Source organism: Microtus oregoni, unplaced genomic scaffold (genome assembly GCF_018167655.1).
Source record: "Microtus oregoni isolate MIOR12 unplaced genomic scaffold, Mior012 000048F_ref0000485, whole genome shotgun sequence".
NCBI classification, from domain to species: domain Eukaryota; kingdom Metazoa; phylum Chordata; class Mammalia; order Rodentia; family Cricetidae; genus Microtus; species Microtus oregoni.
In genome coordinates, this window is record NW_024543222.1 from 595,546 (window position 1) to 607,965 (window position 12,420).

Sequence of the window (12,420 nt, forward strand, 5' to 3'; positions counted from 1 at the left end):
CGGGCTCTGCAGGTGCGAACCAGAGGCTTTCAGGCTCCTGACGGTGATGCGAGGACTAGGATGGGGGTTTCAGGGACACCAAGGGTCCCCAGGGACCGGGATGCAAGGTTCTACTGGGCAGGGGGAGGGTGTCAAGGGCCAAGAGTCCTAGGGGGCGACCCGCGGAGCTTCAGATGCCTTTTCGCTGGGCGCTGGTTATGCTAGGGGAGCCCAAAGCGGTCCCGGGTTTGCAGCTCTGCCCCGGAATCCGCCCTCACCAACTGCAGCCAGAACTTTTAGTAGCCAGGCTCTGCCCAGGGCGCTGACCTTTCCGTGGATCAAGGTTGGAGTCAGGAGGCTGGGGAGGCTCCCTGTCGCTGGAGTCGCAGCTAGCAGTGAGCGGTGAGAACGCGATTGTCCGACTGACCGGTCCAAACCCATCTGCTTTTCTTAGTCTAGTCTCAGGGCGAAGAACCCAGGAAGAGCCGCTTGCTGGCTGAATGGAGAGGCGTTGATACTCGCCGCTCGCTTCTGCGGGGCTGTCGCTAGTCTTAGCTGAAGACCCTAAGGTGCTTCGGAGTTTCCTGAGCAGCACTGGAGAACTGACTTTAGGTGTTTTGACTCAGGATTCACCACCCCCAAAATGTGGTAGGAGATAACTAACCACCCGAAAATACACTTCTAAGGCGTGGTTTCAGATATGAGAAATCCATGGTTTGAGAAGCAAAACTTTCATTTTCTTCTTTTTCTTTTTGGCTTCTTCGAGACCGGGTTTCTCTGTGTTTCCCTGACTGTCCTGGAACTCACTCTGTAGACTAACTAGACTGGTCTCAAAGTTAGAGATCTGCCTGCTTTTGCCTCTGGAGTGTTGGGATTAAAGACCTGTGCCACCACTGCCCAGCTTGTTTTAGTTTTAAGGAAGAGTCCTCTCTAACCCTGTCAGGCCTTGAACTACTAATTGTCCCATCTCTACCTCCCAGGGACTGGGGTTACCAGGACATTGCACTATGTCCAATTTTGTGCACCCCCGATTTAGTGTATAGGTTAAACAAAGCATCTAGAATCGCAGGTCTAACTGTGATCTAGGCAAAGGTGGCTGCCAGGACAGGGGCTGGGAGGAGGGAGGGACCAGCAGCAAGCCCAGGAGGGAGCAGTGGAGTTGGAGCCCACAGGGTTGGCACCTGCCCCTTCAGGGTGGACAATGGCAGCCGTCCCTGAGGGGTGACAGTAATTGTGTGATTGGATTTCTTCCCTTGAGCCACAGGCTCCCGGGTCAAGGACAAGAGCTGAGAGGCTGGTCCCCATCCCTCCCCAGAGTGGCCTGGAGTCAGGGTTCCCACCCTATCCCTGGCCCAAACCACCCGTGTCCTGATTTGCCCTGGTTTGGTGCCCTTTGCTAGGAGCCCTGAGCAGACCTGGGCTGGCCTCGTGCTTCCCAAACTGCTCTCCAGCAAGGCCTCCACCATCATCTTCAGTTGCCTTGGGGTGGGGAGGGGGTGGGGGGGGCGTGAAGGACACAGCAGCAGGGCAGACTTTCTCAGGTGGCTACCAGCCTGTCCTTAGGTCAGGGTCCTCAGCTGGCTGGGGCTCTGCAGAGTGCACTTTCCTCCAGTCCCCTTTCTCTTCACAGCTTCCTTTGAGCTGCCTTCAGCTTTAGTGGTGGACAGTGAAGTGGGGGAGGGGCAGCAGGGGGTTGGGACTTCCTGCTTGAGGGAGGAGCTGGTTAGGGAGGTTTGGTTTTGTTTACTCAGAACCTTCCTGGTCCCAATTCATTTCACTTTCCTAGAAAAATGAAACTGAAGTGGGCGGGAGTCACGTGACAACATTGAGCTTTATATTGTGCTGCCTTAGCCTCACTTCTCTCTGTCCTGCAGGGCTGTGGATAACAGCATGGAGTGTCCTCACTGCAGGCATGTGTCCCGAGAGGAGTCACCCAGGTTCTGTAGCCAGTGTGGAAAGAAACTGTCTCCTACAGCTCCCGTACAAGGTGAGGTGGGGAGAGCACAGTGGGACTCCAGGATGGAGTAGGGTCCCTTCCTTCTCTGGTGGGCTCTAGTGGCTGAGCTTTCCTGAGAACTTGTGTTTTCCTCAGAGCAGGCTGCTCTGGTTCCAGCTACACGTGCCTACAACTTTAAAAGAAAAGTTGGTTTTGGTTTCAGTTCTTGTTGAGAGCCTTTGCCAGGAAGGAGCAGCCACTGTTGAGACAGGGACCCTGAGGATGGAAGCCTTGTCCAGCACTACGTGGTGGGGGGTTAGAGGGGGGTGTTCAAAGTTCAGGATGACCGTGAAGTATCACCAAACTTGTGAGTCACAACCTGTGCCCACCTATCCTCAATAAGCCGATTAAAGGAACCAAATTGCAAGTGGAAAGCAGAGGGGCTGGAGAGATGGCTCAGCAGTTGAGGGCACTGGCTGCTTTTGCATAGGAACCAGGCTGGGTTCCCAGAACCCACAAAGTGGCTACAGCCTCCGGTGACTCCTGTTCCAGAAGATCTGATGGCCTCCACTGATCTCCACAGGGACCAGGCACACCTGTGACAAACAGACATACATGCAGGCAAAACATTCATACAAGAAAAATGTACAATTTTTAGCTGGGTGGTGGTGATGTACGACTTTAATCCCAGCACTTAGCAGGTAGAGGCAGGTGGATCTCTGTGAGTTACAGGTCAGCCTGATCTACAGAGATAGTTTCTGGACAGTTAGGGCTGTTACACCAAGAACCTTGTTTCAGAAAACCAAAAAAACAAACAAATAATACACATACACACACAGAGAGACAATTTTTAAAAATGTTTAAAGAGAAAGTAATGTGTAGGAGGAGGGGTCACTTGTTCTTCCCAGGCGCCCAGCTAGCTTAGACCAGAAGAAATCACACAGAAAACTGTTTTAATTAAAGCACTGCTTGGCCTATTAGCTCTAGCTTCTTATTGGCTAACTCTCATATTAATTTAACCCATTTCTATTTATCTGTATATTGCCAGGTGACAGTGCCTTACTGGCAAAGTTTTGGCAGTCTGACTCTGTTGGTGGCTCCAAAGCATCTCTCTGTGTCTTCCAACTCCCTGAGTTCAGTCTAGTCTCCCCCCCCCCCCCCGCCCCCGCCTACCTAAGTTCTGCCCTATCAACAGGCCAAGGCAGTTTCTTTATTCATTAACCAATAAAAGCAACACATAGACAGAAGGACCTCCTACAGTAAAGAGGCAGAAAAAGGAGATTCATTCAATGTGTCCACACCAGTAAGTGGGAACTTACCCAGTTACATAGTCAGAATCTGAGCCCTGTGCAGCTTGGGCCTGCGGTTCAGGTCTTGCTGGCTTCAGTGTGGAGGGGACCTCGGGGTGCTGCTGTGGCTCCTTGGAGGAGTCCCTGCTCACAGGTTTGCAGTTGGCTGGTTATAGCTAAATATTATCATGAAGGTGAGGGACAAGTTAACATTTATCTTCTGTGATCTGGTGGTCTCCTGTTCTTGTTTTTTATTTTGGGTGAGCATATTGACAGAATATGCCAGCAACCAATGGATTTGCCAGGAGAATGGGGAGGATCCCTTGGTTCCCAAGTGGAGTGCCCACCTTGCCTCCGCTGCTTATCTGACCCCTGAAGACAGATGCTGGCTGCAAAGCTCATTTCCCGTTTCACCCTCCATGCCTTCTCCAGTGCAGAATTTACTGCTAGGTGGTGTCTGCTTTAAGGCCACAGCACAGCCCCTGGCATCCATATATCCAAAGAGTCTGGAATGTTTTGGTAGAAGTTCCATCCATTCCCAAGTGCTCTACCTCTGGGAGTCGCCTCAGTCCTGACTCCACACCCCCCATGCCAGAAAGCCCACCAAACAATGACCCCGGCTCCTCTCTGCTTTGCTGGAAAGACCTCCGGGAGGATTGGTATCCATTAAACCTGGGCTTTTTCTAATTCAGTTTGATTTGGTCTGATTCAGATTATTACATTTGTGGAGAGGTTTATCAGGGTGCAGAAACTTTTCAGGTGGGTGCTGGGTAGTGGAACTTGCTGAGCAAGGCTCTGGTTCTTCCCCTGGATCAGGGAAGACTAGCATCTTTGGGGTGAAGGTTCCTTGTGTTCCTTTGACTTTCAACTGCCTGAGTTTTACTTGAGAAGGTTGGCTACTTTTCTTCTCACTGGCATCCACAGCCCCTGCCCCGCCCCTAGCTCAGCAGAGGTTTGGGGTTCAGGTGTGGGGTTTCCTGCTCCTTTCTCATCCACAGCTTTGCTCCCAGGCTGATGGCTGAATGGGCAGGTGGGTTTACAGCTGGATCTGCTGGCCTCTCAGAAATAGGAGGCCAGGGCCCTCCCATGAGCTTGCCTATTGGTCCTCCTTGTCTCTTAGGTTAGAGAGATGCCAGGTGTGGCTGGTCAGGCTAGCAGGGGTGGGGGAGGTGGGAGACACATTCATCCTGCTCTGTGGGACGATGAGTCAGCAGCTGTGAGAAAGTAGGAGCTGCTCTGTGTGGACTGCAGTCTCTGCAGCGTTTCCCCTTACTTGTATGTGTGAGCATGTGTGTGACTTTGTAAATGTATGTGTGCATAAGTATATATCTGTATGTACACACATGTATATGTATGATGTGTCTTTGTAAATGTATGTGTGCATGTATCTATCTGTGCATGTGTATGTATGCACACGTAAATGTATGTTTATGTCTTTGTAAATCTGTATGTTTTCATGTATATGTCTAAGCATTTGTATATGCACGAGTATATGTATGTATGTGTCTTTGTAATGTATGTGAACAATGTATGCGAATGTGTACATATGCACATGTGTATATGTATGTGTGTGTATGTATTTTCACGTGTATGTTAAAGGAAGAAACTTTCTCTGGACTAAAAGGGGGAGATGTTCGGATAATCTGTACACGGTGTGAAGATGTGTCTCGGTGTTACCTCACCTGCCTAACGCACCTTCTGACTGGTTTACTAAAAAGCTGAATGACTATTAGCTAGACAAGAAAGGACAGACAGGACTTCCAGGAAGAGACAGAAACTCTGGGAAAGTGTACAAGGCATAGGAGATTCACCAGTCAGACACAAAAAAGTTGGATGTAAGGTAATAAAGAGAGGTCATGTAGCAGAATGTAGGTTAATATAAAGGGGTTAATTTAAATTTTAAGAGCTAATTGGGAACAAGTCTCGGCTAAGGTCAAGGTTTCATACATAGTAAGTCTGTGTCATTGTATGGGAACTATGGGTCCAAAGAAAGACCTGTTATATGTGCGTGTTCATGTATGTATGTGCATTTGAGGATTTTTTTAAAAGACGGGATCTCATTGTATAGCCATACCTGGCCTGGCACATAGAGAGATCCTCCCGCCTCTTCTAGGGATTAAAGGAGCATTTTGTCACCTGGCCATTTAGATGATTTTTGCATCAGTCTGTTAGGTAGCATCCTTACTCAACAGAACCTGACTTTCTCCTGTGTCCAGGCACTGGGTGCTCCCGTGGGAACCCGGGCAGTGTGTCCCTGCCTTCCAGATCTGCATGTGGACGGCAGTGAGCAGACAGTGTGAGGAGAAGGGGATTGGTAGGGGCTCAGGGAGGAAGTGGATCCACAGGAGCATGGGGCCTTGGAAGCCGGGCTAAGAGAAGGTTCCAGGCACCCTATGGTGTGAGGCAGAGCCAGAGCTCAGAGACAGCCAGGTTTGAAAGCAAACATTGTAGGTAAAATTCAGACTCAGGTTTGATGTTTGAAGTGAGTGTGTGGGACACAGCTCTGGATCCGTGCGTATCTGATGTCACCAGCTCTGAGACACGTGACTGGACATTGCTGGCCTGAGGACCCCTCAGAGGTCATGTGTGGATTATATTTAGGTGCAGCCATGTCCTTGACCTCTGCCACAGCAGAGAGTAAAACAAAACAAGTGAGTGGCTGGGTGACACAGGGATACAGGACTCATTCGAGGAGAGAAAGGTACTCAAGGGCCTGTGCAGTTATTGTCACAGAATTTGGGGGCTTTGAAGCTGCCTAACCTGTGTGTGTGTGTGGATGTGGGTGGGGCTTCTCTGAGGAGCCAGTGGGAGTCCTCAAGATTAGACATTGGTGCTGGTGTCCTCCTTGTTCTCCACAGCTCTGTGCTTGACTGGGGGAACTGTTTTCAGTTTACCCTGCAGCTTGCAGCCAGACAGGAGTGTTATCGGAGATAAATCACTAATCATAGGGATCCTTATTTACCCATAGGTCACATGAAGGCTGTACCCTGTGTCTGGTTCCTTTGGCATTTTGTGGGTTTTCTAGCTAGTTGTGCTGAAGCTTCTAGGTGTCATCTAACAAGATAGGCAATGCAGGGAGCCCAAGCTATTGCTCAGAAGGGTGTTTGGACTAGGGTGCCCATGTAAAGAAAGATTGCGAGTGTTTGGTGGGGGAAGGGGAACAAATCATGCTACAGGCATCCTGCATGCACTGGGGAATCCACTGGTGTAGACACTGAGAGTGGGTGGGCATCCAGGCCATACAGTTTTGTTTTTCCATCCTATTTGTCCCCTAGTTCTGCAATCTCTGGTCCTGCCCTGTGAGGCTGGGAGCAGATAGAACACACAAGGCCTCAGAGAAGGTGGCTCTCAGGGGATATTGGTGGAGGCAAGGGGTCCTGTTTGCCCTCCCTAGAACTTGCTGCTCTTCCCTGGTGTGATCATACCTTCACTTGCCCCAGCAGATTCTGAGAACAACAATGTCTTCGTGGTGGCTTCATCCTCAGAGGGGAAGACTAAGCAGGGAGAAGCGTGGAAAGAGGAGGAGTCCCCAGGCTCCAGCAAGGAGCTGGAGAACCCAGAGGAGTCTGGGGCCTCCTGGACCATCCAAATGGTGAGCGAATCACACCTGCTTTGCCTGTCTAGATGCTTCTCGCACCCTCTGCTCTGCCTCAAGCTGTTTCCTGATGTGACTTCCTTGGTTCCTGGGGGTGGTTACCTCTCAGTCACTAAACAAAAGAACCAGTGAGTTCTGATCTTATCAGAGGACAGAGAAGACACAGGAGTAAACCCTAGACTCTAGGGTGTGAATACACTCGGAAGAATAGATGTATGATCTCCTCGCAGGGAAAGGAAGAAGTCCAAACCAAAGGCTGTCTATCTGTCACCAGAATAAGTCTTAAAATAACTAGAAAGCCTCAGTATGACAGCACACAGGAAGTGCAGCCTGGGAAAACCGTGGCCTGGGTGTGGCGGTGGCGCTTACCTGTGAGCTCAACTCTCAGAAGGCAGAGGCAGGAAGATGGAGCGTTCAAGGCCAGTCTTGCCAGCCTGGGCCACTGTGAGACTCTGTCTCAACCTCCTCCAAACCAGGTGCCTGTAGCAGCTGGGTGTGGTGATGCCTGTCATGCTGTCATTCCAGTGTTTGGAAAGAGACAGGACGCTGAGTCCAGATCAGCCCCAGCTACATAGTAACAGAAAAGACTTTGTATCAGCATCAAACCAAGCCAAAGGGGCAGTTAGTCTGTATTTATGAATTAGAGGGAAGAAAGTAGCTGAAGGAATCATTGTCAAACACTTGGCAAATTTGTTTTTAAAAACTCAATTTTAAGCTGTGTGTGGCTGCACACCTTTTATTCCAGCACTGGAGAGGCAGACACAGGCAGATCTCTGAGGTCAAGGCCAGCCTGGTTGACAGGGCAAGTTCCAGGAGAGCAAGAGCTGCAAAGTGAGACCTTGTCTCAAAAAACAAGACAAAACAAATAAATCAGTGTGACTGGAGAGATGACTCAGCCCTTAAGTGCAATGGCTGCTGCTCTTCCAGAGGACCCAGGTTCAAATCCCAGGGTGGCTCACAATTGCCTGTAACTCTGTTTCTAGTGAATTGGATACCTCTTCTGGTCTCCATGGGCACAAGGCATACATGTAGCGCACATACATGCATGCAGTAAAAACACCCAATACATAAAATAGTAAAAATAACAATAGTCATAATAAATTAAAATGTAAAACCAACAAAAACCAGACTCCCAGAGGGAATGTTGAAGTGGTCCATGAGCAGCCGGCCACACACGAGGAATTCTTCGTTGTGTAACAGGCAGTTTCTAGCCAGAAAGCACAGAGTCGCAAAGACAATAGGATGGACTATCCAAAATGAGAGAGAACAGTGAAGCTGTTCTAGAGAAATCCCTGTGCTGGAGGTGCAACATAGGGCAGAGTGCAGTCCAGCCAGTATGCACAAGAGCCTGGATTCGAACCAGCACCACAGACAGTGCGCAGTTCTGTCTACCCCAGTGGATAGTTCCCGGATACCAACTATGAAGTGGGTGCCTCTCAGGAAGAGGGGTTGGTGTTGCCTCTGACTAGGTAAGGGGAGGGGCGTGATCTGGTTGGAGCTGCATCTTTCAGCTGATGAGAACGGGAACCTATTCGAGAGAGGTGGTGACCAACAGCACCATGATTGCTGAATCTCACGGAAGTGGTCACTCTAAGATGGACGGGGGGCTGGAGAGAAGAATCTGCTTAGCAGTTAAGAGCACTTGCTGTTTGAGACAGGGTCTCTCTCTGTCTAGCTTTGAAGTCTGTCCTGGAGCTTCTCTGTCGACCAGGCTAGTCAGACTCACAGAGGTCCGTCTCTGCCTCCCGAATGCTGGGATTAAAGGCGTGCGCCACCATCACCCGGCCGACTCCGTCTTTTCTGTGGGTAGCTTCTTTGTGCTAACAGGGTGCTCACTGCTAACTTTCCGCTTCTTCTCGGGCGAGCGGGTTTGTGCATCTTGCAGGAAGGGAAGGCACCAAGTGCCAGGTGCGAGGTGCATTGTGTGGAAGAGCCCTGCTAGCTCTCCCTCCCAGGCTGCTCGATGTAAGGTAGTGGGTGCTGACTGCAGGGGAGGCATTCCATCTGTGTCTGCTGAGAGGCCAGGCTCTGGAGACCTGGCTCGGGTCTTTCTTTGGTGACCTACCTGTCTAGTATCCCTGAAGTATTCCATCGAAGCAGACGAAAGCCCCTGGGACCAGGCCCCAAGCTTGTTTACACTGGACATTGCCTGCCCATCAGTGCACCACGCAGACTTGTTCTGAACACCCTCAGAGCCCTTCCTTAGTGTCCCTGCACCTCCTGCCATTGGTGCCAGACTCTCAGAGATGCTGGAGAGCTGGGTTGGTCCCTGAAGGAAGTGGCCTTCCTGGGCTTTTTCCGAGGTGGAAGCTCCTTTGGATCTTGCAGGAGCAGAGCAGGAGGTAACCCTCCCCTGTATGAAGGTGGTCTTGTCTTAACAGGAAGTGGACCCAGCGGTCTTTGTAGATGCTTCAGGGGACACAGCTGGTGGCCCAGAAGGTGCTCAGTGCTCTCCCAGAAAGAGGAAGAAGAAGGAAACAGCCGGGTTTGAGGTCGTGGATGCTGAGCAGGTAGCTTGAGCACACAGTTGTTGAGTCACACCCCCATGACCCCCAGCATTTGGATGCTGAGTCGCTTCCACACTCCGAGTGCCTGTCTCAGACAGCTGAGGACGGCTGAGGAGCTGAGCTGTCTGTAATAGATTTGCTGAAGGTCCCTGGTAGCTTGTTGTCGGGTCGAGACCATGCGACAGGTCCCCAAACCAACGTGGCTGGTCCTTAGCCATGTGGCGGCTGAATGGTCCCCGGCGAGTGGTGTGGGCGGCTGGTGGGATGCTGTGAGTCTCTGGGACTGCTGGGGACACCAGCACACATGTAGGCAGAATTCTTATACACAAAATAAGAATACAAAGAAGGTGTCAGTGCGATAGGTCTAAGGCATGGTTTGGACCCCCAGCTCCACCTGCTTGAGGTTTTGGACAGAAACCTGGAGGGGAAGAGCTGGGGTATGGAGTCTAAGGGTAAACAAACATCTCTCTGTTTAGAGTAAAAAGAAGAGGAAGAAGAAAAACCAGAGCACCACTTTCTCAGAGGTGGGTTCCTTGCCTTCCATGTTTTCTGGCCTCTGGAGTCTGGATATGCCTTCAAGCCTTGGATCCCAGAACTCAACCTTGGCCCAGAACCAAGTCCAGCAGGCTGGTGTGGGTAGCCAGCCTGGCCAGTCACAGCGCACGGTGACTATGCCAATGGAGAACGGCTGTGTGCATGCTGCAGGCAGCAGCCTCCCTCTGCAGGGTCACAGTGGGACAGGCACAGACAGTGGCATTGGAGGTGGGACTCAGAGGAACCCTGATCCCAGTAACCACACAGAAGTTAAGGGCCTCAGCACTTCTAAAGCTTCAGTGAACAAGGACCTGCCTCAAGAGGGGCACTGTGGCCCAGCTCCTTCTGCCTGCAAAGGTCCCTCTAAGGTTACCCATGCTGTCCAGAGTACCCCATTGCCTGAATCTAAGGGGCAGAAGTCTGGACACAAGGAAGAAGGGCCTGTGGCTGCAGAGCTGGCTGCCTCAGAGGTGAGCCGCTGGGCGTGGTGGCATGGGAGTGGGGGGTGTCCTGCTCCCTGGACAGGGCAGGCAGGGCTCCCCTCTGAGTTACTCACCTTGTGGCTGGTACTGACTGAAGCCACAGACTCAGTGTTCGTTTTATCACTATGACTTAGGGTTTGGGTGATCCGTTTCTTCCAGCCAATTGATGCTACAGTCGAGGCAGCCAATCCAGAGAAGGATGGGAGAGAAAAAAGAGACAGTGGTCAGAAACAGAAACCATCCCCTGTGAGTCCTGCTGCCGCCAAGCACCAACACCAGGTATAGGCTTGACTTGCCAAGAGGTGTCCAGTATGCAGGGCTCCTGTCTGTCTGCCCTGGAGGTCCTTCCTCAGCCCGCCATCTCTCGATGGCTGCCCAGTGTTAATGGTGATGTCGTGTGGGAGGCAGAGCCTGTCTCCATGGAACTCCTATGCTAGACAGAGGCGGGAAGGAAAAAGTTCCCTGAGGAAACAAAGGTCTGATAAGGGTCCTGAGAGAAGGCAGATCCCTCCTCTTGGGTGGCTGGGTGAGACCTGAGGAGATGCTGTGGGAATAGAATCCAGGAGTGAGGGTTTAGCCACAGACACGGAAGGCATGACAGGGAATGGCATGAGCCCAGGCCCTAAGGTAGAATGTGGTGAGCCTGTTCTCAGAGAAAAGGGAAGTTGGGGAGGGATAGAGAGGCTGTGGACAAGGTTGAAGAGAGGCTCCTGCAGGCCATGGTCAGCTGACCAGAAGACTGCCCAGTTCTGAGCAAGGACGGCTGTGGCCCCGGCTGCTGTGAGACCTGTCTTAAGCACTGGGATTTAATTGTTTGCTCTAGGAAGCGAAAGGCAAGATGGCTGATACTGGGAGGAACAGGGGTGAGATTGCGAACACCCCGGCAGAAGACCAGAAGAAGCCAGAAGAGAACAGAAATTACGCAGCTGCTTTGAAAAACCAAAAGGAGCAGAGAAACCAAAAGGCTGCTGCACCAGAGGCTGCAGTGAGGTGGGACGTGGCCTCCTGCAGCGCCTGTGTTACAGCTTTGCCAGAGCCATGCAGCTCCTGTCATGCCCAGCCTGCATCTCTTCTCAGTGCCTTTGGCACGTTCATTTTTGGGAGGACAGCCCTGGGTGGGCCCACCCGGGACACCAGTCCCAAACCTCTTTCCTGTTGGTCCCTGGGTGCCTCACAGTCAGTGTGACCCTAAGGAGCTCTCCTGGATGACTCCTAACCCACCCCACCCCCTCGATCACTAGCACATTGGAGCTGAATGTTCTCCTTACTAGATGGGAAGCGGAGGCAGCCTGCTGGGGGCGCTGTGTCTGAGTCTGAATGCCTGATACTTAGGGGTGTCGACATACATCAGAGAAATAAGCATGGTGTGTGTGCGTGTATGTGCACTTGTGCATGGGTGCTTATTCCTGATGTGTGCACGCACCCCGGCAGCTGGTGTTTCCTTCTCACTCTTCCCAGAACACTTAGCCCAGAGGATGGAGTCACCGTGTACTTCCACGCCATTGTCTCCCGTGTCATTTCATTCAACCCTGACAACCACAGAGTGTGTGTCAGAGGGGGAGAGGGGCTCGGGAAGAAACCCTGGACTGATGCTTGCGAGATGAACTACACCAAGTGAGTGTGTGTGTGGGGGGGCTGGTGCTGTCCTCGTCAGTAGTCATGTGACCAAAGCAGTTGGGCGCACTTTCTTCTTCCTTTTCTTCCTTTACTTTTTTTTTTCTTTTTCTTCTACTGTTTTGGTTTTTGAAATAGAGTCTCACTTTGTAGTCCTGACTGCTTGGACTCATAGTAATCCTCCTGCCTCCTACCATGATTGGTGGAAAATGGGTTGTTTTTTTTTTTTGTTTGTTTATTTTAACGTATTCAGTGTTCTGTATGAATGTCTGCCAGCAGGCCACCAGATCTCACTAATGATGGTTGTGAGTCACCATATGGTTGCTGGGAATTGAACTCAGAACTTCTGGAAGAGCAGCCAGTGCTCTTAATCTCTGAGCCATCTCTCCAGCCTGTTTGTTTGTTTTTTGAGACAGGGATTCTCTGTGTAGCACTGGCTGTCCTGGAACTCGCTCTGTAGACCAGGTTGGCTTTGAACTCACAG

At 51.3% G+C, this 12,420-nt stretch overlaps 1 protein-coding gene across 1 annotated transcript in view; it reads left to right on the forward strand.

Moving 5' to 3' along the window:
- Window positions 1-341: 341 nt before the first annotated feature.
- LOC121436164 (E3 ubiquitin-protein ligase RNF213-like) overlaps window positions 342-12,420 on the forward strand; it is a 95,665-nt gene continuing 83,586 nt past the window's right edge. Inside the window, 7 exon segments of the mRNA XM_041635871.1 lie at window positions 342-381; window positions 1,854-1,966; window positions 6,645-6,796; window positions 9,783-10,283; window positions 10,482-10,601; window positions 11,146-11,312; window positions 11,790-11,936. Coding sequence (XP_041491805.1) covers window positions 1,870-1,966; window positions 6,645-6,796; window positions 9,783-10,283; window positions 10,482-10,601; window positions 11,146-11,312; window positions 11,790-11,936 — 1,184 coding nt within the window. The 5' untranslated portion in view covers window positions 342-381; window positions 1,854-1,869.